At 45.4% G+C, this 25823-nt stretch overlaps 1 protein-coding gene across 1 annotated transcript in view; it reads left to right on the forward strand.

Moving 5' to 3' along the window:
• Window positions 1-25823, forward strand: part of LOC124002281 (bifunctional 3'-phosphoadenosine 5'-phosphosulfate synthase 1-like) — a 29095-nt gene that overhangs the window by 1190 nt on the left and 2082 nt on the right. The window contains 11 exon segments of the mRNA XM_046309654.1: window positions 421-656; window positions 906-1044; window positions 4585-4703; window positions 4996-5109; window positions 5305-5416; window positions 7740-7784; window positions 7787-7944; window positions 13267-13402; window positions 13524-13691; window positions 13694-13791; window positions 20318-20547. Of these exon segments, the coding sequence (XP_046165610.1) occupies window positions 421-656; window positions 906-1044; window positions 4585-4703; window positions 4996-5109; window positions 5305-5416; window positions 7740-7784; window positions 7787-7944; window positions 13267-13402; window positions 13524-13691; window positions 13694-13791; window positions 20318-20547 (1555 nt within the window).

Here is a 25823-nt window from a genome sequence, read left to right on the forward strand (position 1 = left end):
CACACAAAAAGATCTGGGACCAGGCTATCGTCAGTTAGTCTTCACAAAGAAATACAAACGTTTTTTTAAGCCTTTCTTTCAGTCCCTTTATATTCACTCACTAAACTCACCATTGAACAAGGTTTACTGATGTATTTACATTTCAAATACTACCAAAAGACAATATTAGCATTCAATCAACAGTAGCATTTCTAAAGACTGCATCACATTCATCCACGCTCTGCCTTCAATTCTAATATTGTCAGGCACCATTTGTTATCATGCATTCAAAGCTAATATTGACGGCCACCATTTTCATCATTCATTCAATGCTAATATTGACACAATGCTAAAATGGGGGTATTGCTAGTTGGCTACACTCAATACTAATATTGACCAACCACCATCAACACCTATTCCTCGCCACTCTCTCCCACCCAGGTCTGTCTGGGGCTGGGAAGACCACGGTGAGCATGGCCCTGGAGGAGTACCTGGTGTGCCACGGCATCCCCTGCTACTCGCTGGATGGAGACAACATCCGCCAGGGCTTAAACAAGAACCTGGGCTTCAGCCCTGAGGACCGCGAGGAGAACGTCAGGCGTATAGCCGAGGTGGCCCGCCTGTTCGCCGACGCAGGGCTCGTCTGCATCGCCAGCTTCATCTCTCCCTACGGACGGGTGAGTGAGGGGGGAACAAGTGAGAGAAAGAGGAGAGGGAGGTAGAGACCCAATAGAAGAGGATATCGGAAGACCGAGGGGAAGAGGTGATAAGTCATGAGAAAGAGGAGAGGAAAGAGAGCAAAAGAAAGATGCAGAGAGTTAATATGCTGCTACTTGTGTTTTGCCTGTAATTCCCAGTTGACGATTTCAAATACACCATCATCGTCAGGAGTTAACTATCCCGTTGTTTGTCTCCCCATCGTCCAGGATCGTGTGAACGCCAGGAAGATCCACGAGGCTGCAGGCTTGCCCTTCTTCGAGGTTTTTGTCGACGCGCCGCTTGACGTGTGTGAACAGCGAGACGTCAAGGGCCTCTACAAGAGAGCCAGGGCTGGAGAGATCAGAGGTAAGGCAAGACAAATAACACGTGCTTATGTGTCGATTAATTAGGGCCAATTTAAAGTTTTTATAACAATCGGAAATCTGTATTTTTGGACACTGATTTGGCCAATTTTTATTTTATTTTGTACTACACCTTTATTTATCCTTTATTTACCTAGGCAAGTCAGTTAAGAACACACACATTCTTATTTTCAATAACGGCCTTGGAACAGTGGGTTAACTGCATCGTTCAGGGGCAGAACAACAGATTTTTACCTTGTCAGCTCGGGGATTCAATCCCGCAACCTTAGAGTTAACTAGTCCAATGCTCTAACCACCTGATTACATTGCACTCCACGAGGAGAGTGCCTGTTACGCGAATGCAGTAAGAAGCCAAGGTAAGTTGCTAGCTAGCATTAAACTTATCTCTTAAAAAACAATCAATAAATCATAATCACTAGTTAACTACACATGGTTGATGATATTACTAGTTTATCTAGCGTGTCCTGCGTTGCATATAATCGATGCAGTGCGTATTTGTGAAAAAGGACTCTCGTTGCTCCAATGTGTACCTAACCATAAACATCAATGACTTTCTTAAAATCAATACACTAGTATATATTTTTAAACCTGCATATTTAGTTAATATTGCCTGCTGACATGACTCGTTGCGAACTGCGAAGACTATTTCTTTTTAACAAAGACGGCCAACTTCGCCAAACGGGATGATTTAACAAAAGCGCATTTGCGAAAAAAGCACAATCGTTGCATAACTATACCTAACCAGAAACATATTTTTAAACCTGCATATTTAGCTAAAAGAAATCCAGGTTAGCGGGCAATATTAACCAGGTGAATTGTGTCACTTCTCTTGCGTTCATTGCACGCAGAGTCAGTGTCTATGCGACAGTTTAGGCCGCCTAATTTGCCAGAATTTTAAGAAATTGTGACATAACATTGAAGGTTGTGCAATGTAACAGGAATATTTAGAATAATGGATGCCACCGCTTAGATAAAATACAGAACGGTTCCGTATTTCACTGAAAGAATAAATGTCTTGTTTTCGAGATGATGATTTCCGTATTCGACCATATTAATGACCTAAGGCTCGTATTTCTGTGTGTTATTATGTTATAACTAAGTCTATGATTTGATAGAGCAGTCTGACTGAGCGATGGTAGGCAGCAGCAGGCTTGTAAGCATTCATTCAAACAGCACTTTTGTGCGTTTTGCCAGCAGCTCTGCTGTTTATGACTTCAAGCCTATCAACTCCCAAGATTAGGCTGGTGTAACCGATGTGAAATGGCTAGCTAGTTTGCGGGATGCACGCTAATAGCATTTCAAATGTCACTCGCTCTGAGACTGAGTGGTTGTTCCCCTTGCTCTGCATGGGCAACGCTGTTGTTGATGTGTTCCTGGTTCGAGCCCAGGTAGGAGCGAGGAGAGGGACGGAAGCTATACTGTTACACTGGCAATACTAAAGTGCCTATAAGAACATCCAATAGCCAAAGGTATATGAAATACAAATGGAATAGAGAGAAATAGTCCTATAATTCCTATAACAACTCCAACCTAAAACTTCTTACCTGGGAATATTGAAGACTCATGTTAAAAGGAACCACCAGCTTTCATATGTTCTCATGTTCTGAGCAAGGAACTTAAAGGTTAGCTTTCTTACATGGCACATATTGCACTTTTACTCTTCTCCAACACTTTCTTTTTGCATTATTTAAACCAAATTGAACATGTTTCATTATTTGAGGCTAAATTGATTTTATTGATGTATTATATTAAGTTAAAATACGTGTTCATTCAGTATTGTTGTAATTGTCATTATTACAAACAAAACATTTTTTTTTTTAATCGGGATCTGCTTTTTTGGTCCTCCAATAATCTGTATCGGTGTTGAAAAGTCATATTCGGGGGCGACCTCTAATGCTTTTAGGCATTTTACCATAACTCTCTTATAGCATTAGTATGTATGAAAAAGTTGGAGAGAAGTCTCTAGAGAAAGTATGTATTGGTTTTGTGTATTGGTTTTGACCAGCAGGAACATGAGATCTCATGTCTTTGGCTGTGGTTACCAGAGGAAGTGCTGTGTCATTTATCGCTTAGTGAAACAGTGAGTCACAGGCTAAGGAAGCTGCTGGGACAAGATCTTCATCTAGTCTATTGCACCCTGCTGAGCTCGGAGTCAGTTCATGTGTCATATGCACAGTATCCCCACAGTGTGCAGAGTATCCCCACGGTGTGCACAGTATCCCCACAGTGTGCACAGTATCCCCACGCTGTGTCAGTATCCCCACGCTGTGCTCAGTATCCCCACGGTGTGCACAGTATCCCCACGGTGTGCACAGTATCCCCACGCTGTGCTGCAGAGTATCCCCACGGTGTGCTCAGTATCCCCACGGTGTGCTCAGTATCCCCCGGTGTGCCATCCCCACGGTGTGCACAGTATCCCACGGTGTGCAGAGTATCCCCACGGTGTGCACAGTATCCCCACGGTGTGCACAGTATCCCCACGGTGTGCACAGTATCCCCACAGTGTGCACAGTATCCCCACAGTGTGCACAGTGTGCACAGTATCCCCACAGTGTGCACAGTATCCCCACGGTGTGCAGAGTATCCCCACGGTGTGCAGAGTATCCCCACGGTGTGCAGAGTATCCCCACGGTGTGCAGAGTATCCCCACGGTGTGCAGAGTATCCCCACGGTGTGCACGCTGTGCTCAGTATCCCCACGGTGTGCACAGTATCCCCACGGTGTGCAGTATCCCCAGTATCCCCACGGTGTGCTCAGTATCCCCACGGTGTGCACAGTATCCCCACGGTGTGCACAGTATCCCCACGGTGTGCACAGTATCCCCACGGTGTGCACAGTATCCCCACGGTGTGCACAGTATCACGGTGTGCACGGTGTGCACAGTCCAATGAAATTCTTACTTACAGGTTTCTTCATGCTAAGCTCTGAGCTGTAGGCATGAGACAATATACTGCGAAGCCTAGTTAAGCTCTCCAACTGGTCAAGACATGATCTACCAGGTGCCATATGTCAGGTAGTAGAGTGACTAATTGAATGGGGGGAGGGGGTGGGATTCAGCCCTGTTCGAGTGCGTCCTCAGACCACACTTTTAAGAATCTTGTCTCTTCCTGTCACGCCAATCTGGATAATAAGCTGTGTGAACCCAAAAGCCTGTCTAGATTTCTGTTCATTTGTGTGACTTGTGCAGTGTTTCCAACCAGAGGTACAAGGGCCCCTGGGGTTACTTGGTCTATCCACAGTGGTACTTGAGAAGACTCATGAGACAATAGGGTTGCTGTTCAAATGCACATGAGGGGGTACTTCAGGGGTACTCTGGGTAGAGCACAATTCAGTTGGTGGTACAATAACGTTTGTGAGCCACTGACTCAGTGGATAGATATTACCTTCCCTGCAACTTTAATGAAGTCACAACCTTTCTGCAAATGACATATTGTTTCATATTCAGCTATTGTTATTCATGCCAATTGAGGGACTGATTTAGCTATTCCATAAATGAATTGTGACTGTTTTCTCCATGTGTCAGGTTTCACTGGGATAGACTCGGAGTATGAGAAACCAGAGGCCCCAGAACTGGTGCTGAAGACTGACTCCTGCAGTGTCAACGAGTCTATACAGCAGCTCATTGACCTGCTACATGAGAAGGTGAGAGAAACAACCTTGTCTTTCATCCATCCATTGATGAGGTTTGGCATAAACAGATTCATTGAAACCTGTAACATGGAAGCATGCTGTCATATTTAATTTCCACCACTAGAGGGCAGTGTCTTCACACTTTCAGATTGGGATTCACATTTCCAAAATACTAACGCTTCACAGCTGAATAACCCCCACTTTCACACCCCTGAATTCTTATCCAATGCGATCAACGTCTTGGATGTTCTCGTTTTGTGATATTTTGTGCATTTCCACTGGTATAATGAATGAATATTTGTAGGATATAGTGCCGGTGGATGCTTCTTATGAAGTGAAGGAGCTGTACGTAGTTGAGAACAAGCTGGACCTGGCCAAGACTGATGCTGAAACACTACCTGCTGTGCAGATTGGAAAGGTAACCTTTCTCATCAAATACCATTTTTACTAACACCTACTGATGCTTTCCGGGAGTCTACAGGGATGGATAGATTCTAAAGACCTATGTGAAAGTGATAAGGGAACATTTCTGAAAGTGTGATCCATGTTCGACCACACTTTGAATGGCGTTGAACCATTATTTGAGTGCTGATTGACCGCTGTTTGACCACAGGTGGACATGCAGTGGGTTCAGGTGCTTGCTGAGGGCTGGGCCACCCCTCTGAACGGCTTCATGAGGGAGAGGGAGTTCCTGCAGTGTCTCCACTTTGACTGTCTGCTGGATGGTAAAGATGGCATCATGGCCCTTTCTCAATAATCTTTCCTTGATCCCTGATGTTTTCCTATTGTCCTCTCCTCAAAATGTCTGCCTTAGAGTCCTTTCCTTGCCTACTTCTCAAAATGTCTGCCTTTCTTAATCCTCTCCTCACTTCTCACTGACATTTTGAGAAGGAGGTGCTGTGATAAATACAGGTGTATTTCTCTGTGAAGTCAAATAAATCGATTGATGTTATGCTCTATAACGGCCACTAGAGGGAGATGAAAGCTCTCAAAAGGACATGTTCAAATCAAATGTTATTTGTGACATGGCTGAATACAACAGGTGAAGACCATGCAGTGAAATTACTTAAAAGCTCTTAACCAACACTGCAGTTAAAATAAAATAAAATGGACAAGTAGACAAGTCAAAAATAGACAAGTTAAAGAGCAGCAGTAAAATAACAGTACCGAGGCTGTGTACAGGGGGTACAGGAACAGAGTCAATGTGTCGAGGTAATATGTACATGCAGGTAGAGTTGGAACAAGTGGTCTTGATTAGCTCATCATTACCTCAAAATGACCGAATACACTAGTTAATCAAAAGTAAGTCTGATTTTTAGATGAAAGAATCAGAGGGATAATCTTACCATGCTATTGTGTTGAGTCATCGTGATCCTTTTACACTTCAGGCTCAAGACTTTTCATTCTCTGGAAACAAATGGAACCGGTACCTTTTGAGTTGGGCTGAAGGAACACCGCGGGAACACCGCGGGGCCCAGTCTTTGGTTTTGGTGAAACTGTGTAATTACACCAATTTCCTACACAGAGTTTGAATTTCCAAAAAAGAGTCAATTTGCTTTTATTGCCCACATAACACTGACCCTTAAGGCGACGTGTGTGATGTGTTGCCAATACATACTGACACACACATGCACACGCACGCGCAGCATAAAAATGTGTTCAACAACAGAAATGATAACCAAGCCAGTGTTTCATTAGCTGTCCGATATCACAGGTGTTCCTGACAGCAACAACTCTCTATTCTTCACAGCACCAACAAGTCATTTTTGGATCAGGTCTTGTTTGGTTTTTCTTTAGATATGATTTCAATATGTTTTGGACCAGAGCTAATGGTGACTCTATGCTGTGGTAAATAAGTGGAACTGGGCCTGTGTACTTGGTAGAGAACGCTGAATGACGTGTCCATGTGCAATGCCCTCACTCAGGTTTTCACTTGTTTGTCCTAGCGAGGAAATGTGAGCGGAGGAAAAGGATGAAGCCTCAATATTGATTGCCTCCACAAACTATCATTTGTCTATTTCCAGTTCCTTGTAGGGATTTTACAGTGGCTGACCCTTACGGCCCTGGAGGAGCTTCTGTTCCACACAATCACCACTGAACCAAACATGACTGGATAGAAGTCAGATCATTTGTTCATTTAACTTTTGTACTTTTACCCTCACTTTCACTTAAGGTTGCAAAATTCTGGTGACTTTCCCAAAATTCCCTAGTTTTCCAGAAATTATGGTTGGAAAATTCCTGGAATTAAGAGGAAATCAGAAGGAAATATGGGAATCCTCCAACCAGGATTTCTGGTAAACTAGGGAATTTTGGGAATGTTACTGGAATTTTACAACCCTACTCTCACTTCATTGTAATCTGTCCCTGATTTGGAGTCCCAGTTAATAGGATTGACAAGGACACCAGCATTTCCCTGGTAGATGACTGTGTTGTGTGTTTGTGCCAGCTCCTTGTTTGGCATGGGCCAGGCTGGGACAGCAGGCATGTGTGTGTGTTCACGTGTCTTATTGAAGCCAGCTGTGTGTGCTAACTCTGTGACAGAGGATGGAGGAGTGGTGGCGGGGTGGTTGGCAGCAATGGCATCCCATCCAGCAACACACCATCTGATCCAATAGGATGTGAGAAGCGTGCTGGTCATGTTGGTTTAATCAAGGTGTAGGGCTAAATGAATCTGCCAACGTCATGTCAACACGGGGCCTCTCTCTTTCTTTTCTCTTTTTCTTTCTTTCTGCGCGGGTCAGAAACCACCTGAATGCACAAGACTGGATGGTGTTTGTTCCCTAAACACCTCATATATCTTACATGTCTAAATATTCCCTGGCATAGTATGCAGTAGATAGGCTGTACTTGAAGTTATTTTAGGAGAGACAGTTAAACTGCTGCAGGTTTGCTGATGGTGCTGTCTGGTTTCTGACCTATCAACTTCCTCTGTCAGCAGTCTGACGTTGATTTATTCTGTGTCTCAAAGCACTAACATGTCTCCTTTCCTTTATTCCACCTCTGACCCCCTCAATGAACCGAACCACCTGTTCCCCTCCCGTCCCCTAGGTGGCGTCATCAACCTGTCTGTGCCGGTGGTGTTGCCGGTGTCGGGGCGGACAAGGAGCGTCTGGACGGCGTCACGGCCATGGCCCTGGTGTACGAGGGCCGCCGTGTGGCCATCCTCCGCAACCCCGAGTTCTATGAGCACCGCAAAGAGGAGCGCTGTGCCCGCCAGTGGGGCACTACCTGCAAGGACCACCCCTACATCAAGGTCAGTGGTTAGTTCCAGAGACCCCTACCACATAGACAGACAGGGCAGCCATGGTCCGGTCCACTACACCGCGAGGGGTGTTATGCCAGCAAAAGCTGTGTTGAAAACTGTTGAGTAACACTCCTACATCAAGGCCAGTGGTTAGTTCCAGAGACCCTATCACATAAACGACAGGGGGCTACGGACCGTTCCACTGCACAGCAAGGGGTGTCTTGACCTTCAGACGAAAGCTGTCACTTTTGAAAACTGTCATGTAAAATGTCAAAACGACGATGTTTGTTTTCCTTTGAGTGTTTCTTATCTTTGTTTGGCTCAAACCGGTGCTCTTGACAGCTTCATCTGACAGTTTATGTCATGTGACAGGCAGGAGCCTTTGCGTTCTCACACCTCCCTCCACCAGGTTTATTATCATAGACCCATACCTTCTGTTACAGCTCCTCAGTCTCCAGAGCTGTGTAGAATGTCCCACTGGTAGTTATTATGAAATGGAACCCTGGTCATAATGCTGAACAATGCAGGCATGGCCCCTGAGATGGTTACCCTTAACGTGATGTTTCATAAACACCCTCCCCATGTCCAACCCAACCAACTCTCCCCTTGTATGTGCGTGCACACACACACACACACACACACACACACACACACACACACACACACACACACACGTTCTAATAGAAGACAGATCCTAGGTGACCCTTTTCCTCAGTGCTGCTTATGGAAGGAGTGAATAAAGTGGAGTAGTGTCGTAAAGAAATGAGCTGCTGCTGCTCCCCCTGTCAGAAGTGCTTGTGTAATCGCTCCATCGCCTTCGGACCGCCCTCAATTTGCACATGTGTTTTATTTGGATCGCAGTCTCTCTCGGCCCCCTCTCTCCATCTGGCCCCTTCAAACAGCCTTTTATTTACACAGGGCTTTTAGTAAAGCTGTCCTGGACTTGGAGCTGGCCTTGCTGAACACATTACCCCTCGCCAGCAGCCACCCACCTCATCCATTCCAAATATACCTGAGCAAAGATGGCAACAATGGTGTCTTATTATTATGGACTGTTATTATATCAGTGGGCGCTCAGGTAGACTTCGTGGCGTCCTGAAATGATCCCACCCCCTGCTTTAAAAAAAAAAAAAAACTACAGGCGCCAGCCGAGCCGTGGCGAGGGATCAGACCTGGGAAAGCTGTCTTGCGCACACACAAGTGTAGTCACACACACGCCACCACGTCACACAACAGGACTGGAGATCTATAACCGGGGAGGACAATTGTGAAATTGCATTTTTGAAACCCTATCTTCAAGACTGATGGTGGCAGGAGCCGGGCTAGGGTTATTTTTGCTATCTGTCTCGGGACAATTTGGGCTCCCATTGTTATTATGGATTAGTGTGGGTTTACACACACACACACACACACACACACACACACACACACACACACACACACACACACACACACACACACACACACACACACACACACACACACACAGAGGGAGCTGGATAGTGCTATACTGTCTTCAGCCCAACTCGGTCTGGTGATTTTAAACACACTGAACAGACACACACTAACACCACGGTGGCTCATTTTAAAGCCCTGCCCTGTTGAGTCATTGGCTGGGTGAGATGCTGTGAATTTGCTTCTCCTGTTTCACTCAAAATGCCCTTCAATTCAACAAAGTTGAACAGCCAACACTATCTTCAGCGTCTCTGTTATCCATTCTGGGTTGATGTTCAGTTGTAGGCACTGTCAGTTTACCAAGAGAGCAGCGTGGTTGGCTGTCCATCAGCTACCCATAATCAAATCAAATCAAATTGTATTTGTCACATACACATGGTTAGCAGATGTTAATGCGAGTGTAGCGAAATGCTTGTGCTTCTAGTTCCGACAATGCAGTGATAACCAACAAGTAATCTAACTAACAATTCCAAAACTACTGTCTTATGCACAGTGTAAGGGGATAAAGAATATGTACATAAGGATATATGAATGAGTGATGGTACAGAGCAGCATACAGTAGATGGTATCGAGTACAGTATATACATATGAGATGAGTATGTAGACAAAGTAAACAAAGTGGCATAGTTAAAGTGGCTAGTGATACATGTATTACATAAGGATGATGTAGAGTACAGTATATACGTATGCATATGAGATGAATAATGTAGGGTAAGTAACATTATATAAGGTAGCATTGTTTAAAGTGGCTAGTGATATATTTACATCATTTCCCATCAATTCCCATTATTAAAGTGGCTGGAGTTGAGTCAGTGTCAGTGTGTTGGCAGCAGCCACTCAATGTTAGTGGTGGCTGTTTAACAGTCTGATGGCCTTGAGATAGAAGCTGTTTTTCAGTCTCTCGGTCCCAGCTTTGATGCACCTGTACTGACCTCGCCTTCTGGATGATAGCGGGGTGAACTGGCAGTGGCTCGGGTGGTTGATGTCCTTGATGATCTTTATGGCCTTCCTGTAACATCGGGTGGTGTAGGTGTCCTGGAGGGCAGGTAGTTTGCCCCCGGTGATGCGTTGTGCAGACCTCACTACCCTCTGGAGAGCCTTACGGTTGAGGGCGGAGCAGTTGCCGTACCAGGCGGTGATACAGCCCGCCAGGATGCTCTCGATTGTGCATCTGTAGAACTTTGTGAGTGCTTTTGGTGACAAGCCGAATTTCTTCAGCCTCCTGAGGTTGAAGAGGCGCTGCTGCGCCTTCTTCACGACGCTGTCAGTGTGAGTGGACCAATTCAGTTTGTCTGTGATGTGTATGCCGAGGAACTTAAAACTTGCTACCCTCTCCACTACTGTTCCATCGATGTGGATAGGGGGGTGTTCCCTCTGCTGTTTCCTGAAGTCCACAATCATCTCCTTAGTTTTGTTGACGTTGAGTGTGAGGTTATTTTCCTGACACCACACTCTGAGGGCTCTCACCTCCTCCCTGTAGGCCGTCTCGTCGTTGTTGGTAATCAAGCCTACCACTGTTGTGTCGTCCGCAAACTTGATGATTGAGTTGGAGGCGTGCGTGGCCACGCAGTCGTGGGTGAACAGGGAGTACAGGAGAGGGCTCAGAACGCAACCTTGTGGGGCCCCGTGTTGAGGATCAGCGGGGAGGAGATGTTGTTGCCTACCCTCACCACCTGGGGGCGGCCCGTCAGGAAGTCCAGTACCCAGTTGCACAGGGCGGGGTCGAGACCCAGGGTCAAATACCCATAATCCTCTAGTGCGTCTGTGTCTGGTGGCTCTGGCCCTGCTGCAGGCAATGTATGCTGGGTAGTGGGTTCTCCCAGACCTGTCACTCACTCTGTTTCTCCAGCAGTGCCTCCTGTCCTGTCTCCGCTGTGTGTGTGTGTACAGCTTGCTATGATTAAGGTGTCACTCGTTTAACACACACACACTTTAACTCCCTGCGCTGTAGCCGATCCGTCAACACACCCCTCGCAGGCGGCAGCCCCTCATCCCGTCTCCGTCTCTCTCTGAGACGAGGAATAACCTGCTCCATATTACGTCGCGGTCAATCCACCTTTCCTGTTTACTCCTGTCCGTGCCGCCAGGGAGCCTTCACGTCGGAAACTACAGCAAGCTGAGTTGTTTAATTTAGCAGGAGTCCCTTTTGTATCTAAAACACAGTGTGTGTGTTGTCGTGTAAATGCAGCTTTGGGTTACCCCTGAGCTATAGCATTCTACTATCATTCCATTCTACTATCATTTTCCATCTTCCAATGTTTAAAACATCTACTGTGTGTTTGGGATTTGAATTGAAACGTTTTTTCCTCAGATGGGTCTTTCATGTCTCAGCCGCCAAAGTGAGGGATATTTGTCTTCTTAGCCACTGATCTGGAGCCAGTAAATCAGACTAGTTGGATCAAGTGGAATGACAGGCACCTCTTCACACCGTTACACTGAACTCCATCCATCCTTCCTCTCTGGCTTATTGATGCAGTAGATCAGACTAGTTGGATCAAGTGGAATGACAGGCACCTCTTCACACCGTTACACTGAACTCCATCCATCCTTCCTCTCTGGCTTATTGATGATAACAACAAGAGGGCAGAGTTTTAGCAGCCTTCGGTTCACTCAATGTTTTATTGAACACTGAAGATGTATGCAGTGTATACAACCTTGTGGATAATACATGCCCCATCTCTGTTGTGAAAGACGTCCTACTACAACTTACAAAGACTTGGGCGAAATGCACTACCAACGTCTGTCAGACAGTCAGTGCTACTGTGGAATCCTCCTCAGAATATGAATTAAAGTCTGTGGAATCTAAGACTCAGCCCCCATACAGTTACATCCATAGGAACCCACCCCTTTAAATCCAAACCTTTACATGCCACTGTGAGCGTTTTTATATGGGACATCAGAACTGCTCACTAGTAGGCTGGTATTGTTTTCTAACTTTGACTCCTTGAGTAATATTGAATAGCTATTCTCTATAAGACACATTTGTGTATATGCTTCTGGACCCCCCCTGCCATAGTCTATCCATAGTCCTGATTTGATGGCTTGAGTACCTACCCTGCAGTGTGTACTCCATAAAGAGCCCAGTGGTTACAGCACAGGCACAGTACATGCCCAGAAAGGCAGACCAAGAGTTATAGCCTGAAACAAAGCTGGCTTTGCCTGGGTTTAGCAGTGCTTTGGGGACATTAGAACAATATTGTAGGGGGGGGTCGCTTCAATGTGGTCCATGAGCTCATCGTGGATGGTGTCTCGTTGTGGATTACATTACACGTCATATTTTGTGTTCCTCGTGAGTTTTTCCCCCGCTAAAGTCGAGAGGGATGCGGTCAAAGGCATAAAGCAAAGGGGATTCTTCATTCTTCCTGGGCTCCAATTTGTAGGAGTCTCAACTTTTTTAGATGTTGTATTTCAACTTGTCTGGGGGCTGTTATTGCTTTATCCATAATCCCGCTCCTTTTCAGCGGTTGCCAGATTGGGGTGGTTTACTGTTTTGAAACAGTCCTTGATGGCTGTCATAACCGCAGTATGAACATGGTAGAGGAGTTAGAGAAGTCCACTTGTTTAGCATCAATTTCAAATTGATCCATAGCCGCAGGCTCTTCATGTACCTCTGACAGGATTGGATAGTTCTAAGCAGTATGGTCATTACTGCACCTCTCTTCTTTGATAGGCTGAAATGTTCACCATATTGCTTTCCAGTCTTTTCAGATCTGCACAATACCCGGGTTGAAATAAGTTCTGGTAAAAAGGTCATTGAAATGTCCTGGAAAAATATTTTTTGAAAATTGGGAACCCTGGAAAATATATGAGTCACAGTGAAGTGGGTGTGGTATTGTATGATGCTAATGGTCAGTGTTGTCTCTCTGTCTGGTCCAGATGGTAATGGAGAGTGGAGACTGGCTGGTAGGAGGAGACCTGCAGGTCCTGGACAAGATCAGCTGGAACGACGGCCTGGACCAGTACAGACTCACCCCCACTGAGCTCAAACACAAGTTCAAGGAGATGAATGCAGGTAACGGTAGAGAGTTAATCTCTCTCTCTCTATTTTGCCCTCTCTGTTTAAGAAAAGCAGGATGTCTCAATAAAGATGCAGCATCTAAATCAGTCTTTCTCTGACCTCTTTCTCCCTCCAGACGCGGTGTTTGCCTTCCAGCTGCGTAACCCGGTGCACAACGGCCACGCCCTCCTCATGCAGGACACCCACAAGCGTCTGATCGAACGGGGCTACCGCCGGCCCGTCCTACTGCTGCACCCGCTGGGCGGCTGGACCAAGGACGACGACGTGCCGTTGGAGTGGCGCATGAGCAGCACGCCGCCGTGCTGGACGAGGGCGTGCTGAAACCCGAAAACACCATCGTGGCCATCTTCCCGTCGCCCATGATGTACGCCGGCCCCACTGAGGTAAGCTTAGCAGTAATCTGACCATAGAACCTGTAGAACGGGCTTCCCTATTCAAGTCAATGGTTGAAATAATGGGAGGACTGGCAGCCAAGTCCATTCTATGGATTCTATTTCTATGGACCTGTAACACAAGCCAAAGTAATGAGTACACTTGGGAGTACACTTGGGAGTACACTTCAAGAATTAGAGGCTACTTAAATTTCCTGACTGTCACTGTGATGTAATATGATGGGACGGTCCACACATGATTTATGAAATCAGCTTAATCTAACATGGATGGCAATTTCCATTCAGAATTAGAAAGTTCAGTATAATCTCTGTCACTTTGTATTGTACTTACTTGATGCCTGTCTAGCTGTTTGAAGTCTCCTGCTGTCCTTTAATCATGTAGTCAGGGTTATGGGAATACGATCATTGGGACCAGACTGAGTTCTGTTCTGGGAACACGATGCAGCCTGGAAAGGCCCATCATCTGTCTGTGTGATCTCACAGCCTGACATCAAATGCACCACAAAAGCATCCTCATTGTTAAAAGTAGAACCAACCCGTTTCTGATTTTTTTTTGGAGCCTTCTGAGAATAAATAAACGTTTTATAATGTAATTCCATTGTCCTCCAAGAGTTGCTGCATGTTCTCTGTAATTCTGTCACCTTTGTTGGATAGCGAGGTAGTGGTAGGGATCCCTTCTCTTCAGATGGACTTCACCCATAAGATAATCAAATACTTCTTCACCCTGGAATAATACAACCGGCTTAAGATCAGTCCAGGTCCATACATTTAGGAGAAGATGAACGATCTTCCGGACTCATCTAACACCCTATGAAATGTTTTGTGTGTTTGACTACATATGCTGTATTCCCATCCATCATAAGTCAAGTTTATTTGTCGTCCAGTACCTTCAGAAAGTAGTCATACCTCTTGACTTATTCCACCTCTTGACTTATTCCACATCTTGTTGTTACAGCCTGGGTTAAATAGATGTATTTCTCACCCATCTACACACACAATACCCCATGATGAAAAAAGCAAAAATGTGTTTTTTTTAAACCTTATTGCAAATGTATTAATTAAATGCAGAAATACCTCAAACGTAATTATTCACACCCCTGAGTCAATACATGTTAGAATCACCTTTGGCAGTGGTTAAAGCTGTGAGTCTTTCTGGGTAATTCTCTAAGAGCTGTACACATCTGGATTGTACAATATTTGCCCATTATTTTGTTCAAAATTCTTCAAGCTCTGTCAAATTGGTTGTTGATCGTTGCTTGACAACCTGTTTCAAGTCTTGCCACAGATTTTCAAGCAGATTAAAGTCAGAACTGTAACTCTGCCACTCCGGAACATTCACTGTCTTCTTGGTAAGCAGGTCCAGTGTAGATTTGGCCTTGTGTTGTGGGTTATTGTCCTGCTGAAAGGTAAGTAATCAGCCAGTGTCTGGTGGAAAGCAGACTGAACCAGGGTTTCCTCTGTATTTAGATCCATTAGGTTCATTTTTGATCCTCTAACTCCCCAGTCCTTAACGATTACAAGCGTAACCATAACATGATGCAGCTACTACTATGCTTGAAAATAAAACATATTCAGGACAAATGATTTGCTTTGACACATTTCTTGCAGTATTTATTTCGTGGCTTGTTGCAAACAGGATGCATGCTTTGGAATATTTGTTTTAAAAGGAAGCTGTACAGAATAACTCTGTCAATTAGGTTTGTATTGTGGAGAAACTACAATGTTGATCCATCCTCAGTCTTCTCCTATCACAGCTATTAAACTCTGACTGTTTTAATGTCCCCATTGGCCTCGTGGTGAAATCCCAGAGCGGTTTCTGAGTAAGGAAGGACGCCTGTATCTTTGTAGTGACGGAGTGTATTGATACACCATCCAAAGTGTAATCAATAACTTCACCATGCTCAAAGGGATATTAATAACTTCACCATGCTCAAAGGGATATTAATAACTTCACCATGCTCAAAGGGATATTAATAACTTCACCATGCTCAAAGGGATATTAATAACATCACCATGCTCAAAGGGATATTAATAACTTCACCATGCTCAAAGGGATATTCATAACTTCACCATGCTCAAAGGGATATTCATAACTTCACCATGCTCAAAGGGATATTAATAACTTCACCATGCACAAAGGGATATTAATAACTTCACCATGCTCAAAGGGATATTAATAACTTCACCATGCTCAAAGGGATATTCAATGTGTGCTTTTTCTATTTTGACCCATCTACCAATAGGTGCCCTTCTCGTCGAGGCGTTGAAAAACCTCCCAGGTCTTTGTGGTTGAATCTGTGGTTGAAATTCACTGCTCGGTTGAAGAACCTTACAGTTATCTGTATGTGAGGAGTACAGAGACGAGTCATTAAAAATCATGTTAAACACTATTTCACACAGAATGAGTCTATGCAATTTATCATGTGACTTGTTACTCCTGAACTTATTTAGGCTCGCTGTAACAACGGGGTTGAATACTTAGTGACCGAAGACATTTCAGCTTTTCAGTTATTAGTTCGTAAAATAAAAGAAAACATATTTCAACTTTGATATTATGGGGTATTGTGTGTAGGCCAGTGACACAATCTCCATTTAATACATTTTAAATTCAGGTTATAGCAACAACAATGTGGAACAAGTCAAGGGGTGTGAATACTTTCTGAAGGTACAGGATACACATGCAGTACAATGAGGTGCTTACCTACAGTACAATGAGGTGCTTACCTACAGGTTCCCTATCCACATGATACGCAGTACAATGACGTGCTTACCTACAGGTTCTCTCCACTGCCATCCAGTACAATGACGTGCTTACCTACAGGTTCTCTATCCACGATGCCACGTGACACGCAGTACAATGACGTGCTTACCTACAGGTTCTCTATCCACAATGCCACGTGTGACACGCAGTACAATGACGTGCTTACCTACAGGTTCTCTATCCACGATGCCACGTGACACGCAGTACAATGACGTGCTTACCTACAGGTTCTCTATCCACGATGCCACGTGATACGCAGTACAATGACGTGCTTACCTACAGGTTCTCTATCCACATGATACGCAGTACAATGATGTGCTTACCTACAGGTTCTCTATCCACGATGCCACGTGACACGCAGTACAATGACGTGCTTACCTACAGGTTCTCTATCCACGATGCCACGTGATACGCAGTACAATGACGTGCTTACCTACAGGTTCTCTATCCACATGATACGCAGTACAATGACGTGCTTACCTACAGGTTCTCCACTCACAGGTTCTCTATCCACATACGCAGTACAATGATGTGCTTATACAGGTTCTCTATCCACGTGCCACATGTTACGCAGTACAATGACGTGCTTACCTACAGGTTCTCTATCTGATCCACAATGACGTGCTTACCTACATGCCACTGATACGCAGTACAATGACGTGCTTACCTACAGGTTCTCTATCCACGATGCCACGTGATACGCAGTACAATGACGTGCTTACCTACAGGTTCTCTATCCACGATGCCACGTGATACGCAGTACAATGACGTGCTTACCTACAGGTTCTCTATCCACGATGCCACGTGATACGCAGTACAATGACGTGCTTACCTACAGGTTCTCTATCCACATGATACGCAGTACAATGATGTGCTTACCTACAGGTTCTCTATCCACGATGCCACATGTTACGCAGTACAATGACGTGCTTACCTACAGGTTCCCTATCCACGATGCCACGTGATACGCAGTACAATGACGTGCTTACCTACAGGTTCCCTATCCACATGATACGCAGTACAATGACGTGCTTACCTGCAGGTTCCCTATCCACGATGCCACGTGATACGCAGTACAATGACGTGCTTACCTACAGGTTCTCTATCCACGATGCCACGTGATACGCAGTACAATGACGTGCTTACCTACAGATTCCCTATCCACGATGCCATGTGATACGCAGTGCAATGACGTGCTTACCTACAGGTTCTCTATCCACGATGCCACATGTTACGCAGTACAATGACGTGCTTACCTACAGGTTCTCTATCCACGATGCCACGTGATACGCAGTACAATGACGTGCTTACCTACAGGTTCTCTATCCACATGATACGCAGTACAATGATGTGCTTACCTACAGGTTCTCTATCCACGATGCCACATGTTACGCAGTACAATGACGTGCTTACCTACAGGTTCTCTATCCACGATGCCACGTGATACGCAGTACAATGACGTGCTTACCTACAGGTTCTCTATCCACGATGCCACGTGATACGCAGTACAATGACGTGCTTACCTACAGGTTCTCTATCCACGATGCCACGTGATACGCAGTACAATGACGTGCTTACCTACAGGTTCCCTATCCACGATGCCACGTGATACGCAGTACAATGACGTGCTTACCTACAGGTTCTCTATCCACGATGCCACGTGATACGCAGTACAATGACGTGCTTACCTACAGGTTCTCTATCCACATGATACGCAGTACAATGATGTGCTTACCTACAGGTTCTCTATCCACGATGCCACATGTTACGCAGTACAATGACGTGCTTACCTACAGGTTCCCTATCCACGATGCCACGTGATACGCAGTACAATGACGTGCTTACCTACAGGTTCTCTATCCACGATGCCACGTGATACGCAGTACAATGACGTGCTTACCTACAGGTTCTCTATCCACGATGCCACGTGATACGCAGTACAATGACGTGCTTACCTACAGGTTCTCTATCCACGATGCCACGTGATACGCAGTACAATGACGTGCTTACCTACAGATTCCCTATCCCACGATGACGTGCTTACCTGCAGGTTCCCTATCCACGATGCCACGTGATACGCAGTACAATGACGTGCTTACCTACAGGTTCCCTATCCACGATGTCACGTGATACGCAGTACAATGACGTGCTTACCTACAGGTTCTCTATCCACGATGCCACGTGATACGCAGTACAATGACGTGCTTACCTACAGATTCCTATCCACGATGCCATGTGATACGCAGTACAATGACGTGCTTACCTACAGGTTCTCTATCCACGATGCCATGATACGCAGTACAATGACGTGCTTACCTACAGTTTCTCTATCCACGATGCCATGTGATACGCAGTACAATGACGTACAGTTTCTCTTATGCCCAGTACAATGACGGCTTACCTACAGGTTCCCTATCCACATGATACGCAGTACAATGACGTGCTTACCTGCAGGTTCCCTATCCACGATGCCACGTGATACGCAGTACAATGACGTGCTTACCTACAGGTTCCCTATCCACGATGTCACGTGATACGCAGTACAATGACGTGCTTACCTACAGGTTCTCTATCCACGATGCCACGTGATACGCAGTACAATGACGTGCTTACCTACAGGTTCCTACATGATACGTGATACGCAGTACAATGATGTGCTTACCTACAGGTTCTCTATCCACATGATACGCAGTACAATGACGTGCTTACCTACAGGTTCCTACATGATACGGTTAAGAGGACGCAAGTTAAGAATAATACAAAATAAGATGAATATAATAAAACATTTAGTACATTTAGCAGGAATATAAATACAGGGAAGGCACAGTAGGATATGTGCCGGGGAGGGGCATAAAAATAGAATAGCTGCCAGGTTGGAGGGAGTGGGTTCACATGGCCCGGAGTGTCCATCTTAAGCCTCTCTTCCAACCTGGCAACCAGCTAACAAAACAATACACTCCATCCCTCCCTCTCCAGACTGCCTACAGAGTTTAACTGTCGTTTTCTCCTCCTCCTAACTTCCTTTGTTCTCTCATCAAGGTCTTTTAGTTTAAGACTTGCGTTTCTCAGGTTGAAGACTTCCAATTTTAAAAGTCGGATGGGAGCGTATGGGTGGTTAAATAGTGGGATTGGCCCAAAGAATGAAGTCTTGTTTTCTTTAGTCATTTGAAACTTCCAATCGAGCTCCGTTTATTGTTGTTTCTGTAATGTGTTGTAAAACCGGATTCTCGCATGTCGACGGTGGGAGCTGCGTTCGGGGGGGTTTTGAGCACTCCTGTCCAAACGTCATTACCATAATTGGCTGTTTATTATTGAAGAAAGTGCTTTGTAATGTAATTAAAGGGGGCTTGCGTCCATGTCCATCGGCGGTAGCAGCGAGAGCAATGTCCACTCGTATTTAGGGGAATTGTGTTCCACCGTACGTGATTACGAATCAGTCAAGGTAATCAAGTGCTGTTTTTCCCTTCCCATCGGTCTCACCACAATGTGCCTGTTGTGCCAAGGCTTCCTTGTTTCTCCAACCCACTGAAAGAGCTGCCCAACCACTTCCCCTTCTCCTGGCTTCCCATTAAAACGTTCTAAACGTTCTCATCCTCTGAGTGACCAGAGGGGTTTTCCCATTGGAAATGCTATAAGGTAGATTTGGCGCTAAATCGGAATTACCAGCTAGTATTTTCACCCATTGGAAATGCCAACATTTAGCGTTGACATTAGTTTTGAGTAACTAAAGCAAACTTTTTCCCCATAAAACCACAGGTGCAGTGGCACTGCCGAGCCCGAATGGTGGCCGGTGCCAACTTCTACATCGTGGGTCGCGACCCGGCGGGCATGCCCCACCCAGCCACGGGCAAGGACCTGTATGAGCCAACCCATGGGGCTAAAGTCCTCACCATGGCGCCTGGACTCATCACCCTGGAGATTGTACCCTTCAAGGTGGCCGCCTACAACAAAGCCAAGAGGGCCATGGACTTCTACGACCCCAAGAAGTAAGCCCTGTCACTCATCGTTTGTTTTTCAGTCTCCATCCCATCTCGTTATTGTAGATCAGCTTTAATATTGTAGAAAGATTATCTCCTTATGTGTGTTGTCTGTCTGCCATTTTGTGTTTGCGTGAAGGACAGGATGATTAATCCCAGTGGAATTGTTTTATTTATTTTTATTTAACCTGAACTTGGCAAGTCAGTTAAGAACAAATTTTTATTTACAATGACGGCCTAGAAACAGTGGGTTACCTGCCTGTTCAGGGGCAGAACGACATATTTTTACCTTGTCAGCTCAGGGATTGGTTCTAGCAACCTTTCGGTTACTGGCCCAACGCTCTGACCACTAGGCTACCTTCCGCCCCATAATGAGTGTCTTTATAAACAAAGCTCTACTCTCAAGGTTCGAAGAATGTAATCGTGGATGTCACTCGTAATACCAGTGTTCTTCAACGGATGTAATGAAGTCCAAATGTTACCTTCTTGAAGGTTTTAAGATGTTTCTAAGTCATGGTGACCTTTCTCAACCAATCAGAATTAGTCAACATTTAGTCACACTTTTACCTAGATATCAAAATACTATAAAGGTGTATACTCTGCCGTACAATCTTGATGTGGGTAAGCAGGGTGCGTTCATTAAGACATATGACATAAAACGTTTTGCAACGGAAAACAAATGAGCGGGTCTTTTTTTTTTTTTTCATCGGTGGCAGGAATGTTGTTCCACAGCCTGTAAACATTATCATGCCTAACTCCAATAACCCAAATTGATCATTCATTAAGCTTCTCCACTGAAACCTCCCATGTGTTTTTCTTCCTTATCTACGGCAAACGGCAAAGCCAAGAATAACAGGAACTCCTTTGCTTTCTTATGCTCTTTACAAAGTTTTGTGGCTTTCTGAGCTTTTGAAGTGGTTCGGAAATCACAGAGAACTGCTATTAATTAAAGTCTGTAAAAAGTCTGTGTACGGATACTGCAGCCGATGACTAATGAAAATCGTGCAATCTCTGTGTGCTATGGGCTTTAATACCGTCCACGCTATCACTTTATAGCCATGTCTGGCTTAGAATATCATGACTGAGAACTGATCTGACTGATTAAAGGAATATGATGACTTAAAAAGTAGGAACTGATTGATCAGAAGGAGTACACACTTTTTTTCCATGGCGCATGGTTTGATATCAGAATAAATTGAGTTGACAAGATAAATATAGTATTTGTATATGGGGGGGGTTACCACAATCGCCAGGAGAACTAGTCTGAAAGGAAATATTTCCCCACACCCAGTTGAGTTTCACCTAGGTATGGGATTCAGAAATGGAGCACAGAGATATATATCCTTCCTGGATTGAAAGCAGGAGAATTACGACAGTAAGAGCCACAACTGACACGGCTGTTTATATTCTATGTATAATCTGTCTCTCCATACCAGTAGTCCAGTATGTTGATAAAGGCTGACTCCAGAACCATTTGGTATGTTATAAAGATACAATCGATGAGTATTTCTCTCAGCTTGTATTCTACTTCGAGTGGCTGAACTGTCCATTATCCAGTGTTTTTGGACTAGTTTTACAGTTGGATAAGACCGTTTGGATAGCAGTAAATCTTCCTGCTAAAGCGTGAGAATTCTGCAGTGTGACTCAGTGGAAATGTAAGAGTAATGGGACAAAGGTCCGATAGTGGTTACTATGTCACCACTACTAGAATTCCCCTTGTGCTCTTCTCAACGAGCCCCTTAAGAACTGCCGAGTCAGCAGTCTGGCTTGTCAAGAACCGTAACCACGTTATATTCTACTCCGTCCAGGAAAGTAATTGTCAGTTTTCTGACTGTCACAATAACATTATATAACAGGCGACTTCATTTCAGCTCAATTGTGTTGTTTTTATTAATATGAAACCTGAAGACTCGAAAAGAGCTACGCCAGAAAATTTCAAAGCCGCAATGACCGTCTCTTTCTGACCGTATCAGTGCTAGGCTAGCAGCTAGGGAGAGCTGAGAGAAAGTAAACGCTAAATCACAATTTCAAAGGCTCTGGTTGGCGCCTTGTGAAATGTATGGCATTCCGTCTGTTCTCGACCACTCCTTGTGCACATTGTGCCGGCCGGCGCTGCCAAATGTGAGAGGAATATAGATGCTAGGCCTAATTGCCAACGATCGCCCTTAAAGTCTGCCTCTATAGTGTAATGGCTAAAATCAGCGCAAGCTGTTTCTCATTTGACCGCATATTAAGTGTTCCTCCTCTGCAGAGTTTGAAGTTTGTGCTCCCCTCCCCCTCGCTCTCCTTTCTCTCCTCTCTTTTGTCTCTCTCTCTCTCTCTCTCTCTCTCTCTCGCGCTCTCTCTTTGTGTCTCTCTCTCTCTGCCCTGTCATTTCCACCTATTGTAATGAATACAAGTCCTCCACAATCAGAGTTCATCAAAGTATTTCATCAAAGTATTTAGGACCAGAACACATTGAGCGTAATATACAGTAGAACAGGTTCACTGGATGGCAATTCTAGAATGTTTATTTCTTCCCAGTGAGAATGCAAGTGTTAGCCCCATGGCCTGAGCTATAGATCTGATAGGAAATAGGACAATATGATAAAAAGGTGTGATTTTCCAGTACAAAATTCACTAATTTATGGGGAGAATACAGTCATTTATGGGGAGAATACAGTCATTTATGGGGAGAATGCAGTCATTTATGGGGAGAATGCAGTCATTTATGGGGAGAATGCAGTCATTTATGGGGAGAATGCAGTCATTTATGGGGAGAATGCAGTCATTTATGGGGAGAATACAGTCATTTATGGGGAGAATACAGTCATTTATGGGGAGAATACAGTAGTAGATGTGTTCAACAGTGTGTTTGCATTACGGAGGTCAGGAGGAAGGTGATCCCATTGCTGCCTATGGAGATGGAGAAACGGGAGCTGACTCGTTGGCACACCTGGACTGTCAGACATACACAGGGATCTGGGTTCCACCACCTGGACCGTCAGACATACACAGGGTTCTGGGTTCTGCCACCTGGCTGTCAGCCTGGTCTGCATTGTACTGTACTGCAGGCTCAGGACTCACTGTTGTGCAGAGGAAAATAACGGTACCTCAGCAGTACTAGGGGAGTAATTAGGGAGGTTATTTAATTGGTCTATTCAGTTGATTTGAACAGGGACCATGTACTAAAACACACGTTTCAGGACACTTGAGAAATGATACATTTGTATCAGATTTAGCTGACAGCTGATTTACATCTGCAAGTGGGTTCTTTGACAACCCAGAACCCAGAGTCCTTAAGAATGAGATTCATTGACTAATTTAAAGTCCAATTCAAGAATGGAGGGGAAAAGTGAAATTTTCTGAATGAAATTGAACCCCAAACCAACCCTTAAATTGTCCGCGGGCTTCAATATGTAGTTTCAGGAGTGAGGTAGACAGGAGAGGACACTGCAGAATATGTGGAACTGGAGTTTACATCCTACTACAACTCTGCTGGTCAGGAATCCATGAGGTTTAATGTGTGTAAACGTCGTGGCTCTTGCTGCGGCTCTAACAGTACAAATCCATACAAGCCGCTCCGCTGCGCACAACAGTCCACACGACCGCAAGCCGCTGAGAAACAGAACCACATTTGACAAATGTGATTATTATGAGGAAAGTGCATTGTAACGGTGGCGAGAGAAGGAATGTGATTTGAATGTTACCCCCTTTGTCTAAAGGGAGGAATCTACAGTAGTATCTAATGAATCTAATCCTTGACATATGTCATTTATCCCCTACTTGTGTGTGGCGGAGTCATGGAAGGTTGTATTTAGACTAGTCTGTTTTTTACAGGAATTTTCTCATTTTGGTTTGAGACTGATTAGCTGTGTTTAGACAATTTTTTTTGTCCCGTGTTTATTTTTGAACCAGTTGTTTAAACTGAGAGGTCTAACAGAAGGTTTGAATTTGACGGCGAAGGTCTGACGTTTAGGTTGAGCTCTTTCTTTGCCGCTGACTTGAAGCAACGTCTCTGAGTGCTGCTGGTTCATGTGTCTGAGGTTCTTCTCATATCCCAGGTCCCCTGGCGTAACGGGGCTCGAGTGCTGCTGGTTCATGTGTCTGAGGTTCTTCTCATATCCCAGGTCCCCTGGCGTAACGGGGCTCGAGTGCTGCTGGTTCATGTGTCTGAGGTTCTTTTCATATCCCAGGTCCCCTGGCGTAACGGGGCTCGAGTGCTGCTGGTTCATGTGTCTGAGGTTCTTCTCATATCCCAGGTCCCCTGGCGTAACGGGGCTCGAGTGCTGCTGGTTCATGTGTCTGAGGTTCTTCTCATATCCCAGGTCCCCTGGCGTAACGGGGCTCGAGTGCTGCTGGTTCATGTGTCTGAGGTTCTTCTCATATCCCTTCTGGCTGGTTAACTGAGGTTCTTTTATCTGCTGTTCATGTGTCTGAGGTTCTTCTCATATCCCAGGTCCCCTGGCGTAACGGGGCTCGAGTGCTGCTGGTTCATGTGTCTGAGGTTCTTTCATATCCCAGGTCCCCTATCGAGTGCTGCTGGTTCCCTGAGGTTCTTTTCATATCCCAGGTCCCCTGGCGTAACGGGGCTCGAGTGCTGCTGGTTCATGTGTCTGAGGTTCTTCTCATATCCCAGGTCCCCTGGCGTAACGTCTGGGCTCGAGTGCTGCTGGTTCATGTGTCTGAGGTTCTTTTCATATCCCAGGTCCCCTGGCGTAACGGGGCTCGAGTGCTGCTGGTTCATGTGTCTGAGGTTCTTTTCATATCCCAGGTCCCCTGGCGTAACGGGGCTAGTGCTGCTGGTTCATGTGTCTGAGGTTCTTTTCATATCCCAGGTCCCCTGGCGTAACGGGGCTCGAGTGCTGCTGGTTCATGTGTCTGAGGTTCTTTTCATATCCCAGGTCCCCTGGCGTAACGGGGCTCGAGTGCTGCTGGTTCATGTGTCTGAGGTTCTTTTCATATCCCAGGTCCCCTGGCGTAACGGGGCTCGAGTGCTGCTGGTTCATGTGTCTGAGGTTCTTTTCATATCCCAGGTCCCCTGGCCTAACGGGGCTCGAGTGCTGCTGGTTCATGTGTCTGAGGTTCTTTTCATATCCCAGGTCCCCTGGCGTAACGGGGCTCGAGTGCTGCTGGTTCATGTGTCTGAGGTTCTTTTCATATCCCAGGTCCCCTGGCGTAACGGGGCTCGAGTGCTGCTGGTTCATGTGTCTGAGGTTCTTTTCATATCCCAGGTCCCCTGGCGTAACGGGGCTCGAGTGCTGCTGGTTCATGTGTCTGAGGTTCTTTTCATATCCCAGGTCCCC

The sequence above is a fragment of the Oncorhynchus gorbuscha genome, linkage group LG17 (genome assembly GCF_021184085.1).
Source record: "Oncorhynchus gorbuscha isolate QuinsamMale2020 ecotype Even-year linkage group LG17, OgorEven_v1.0, whole genome shotgun sequence".
Lineage (NCBI taxonomy): Eukaryota > Metazoa > Chordata > Actinopteri > Salmoniformes > Salmonidae > Oncorhynchus > Oncorhynchus gorbuscha.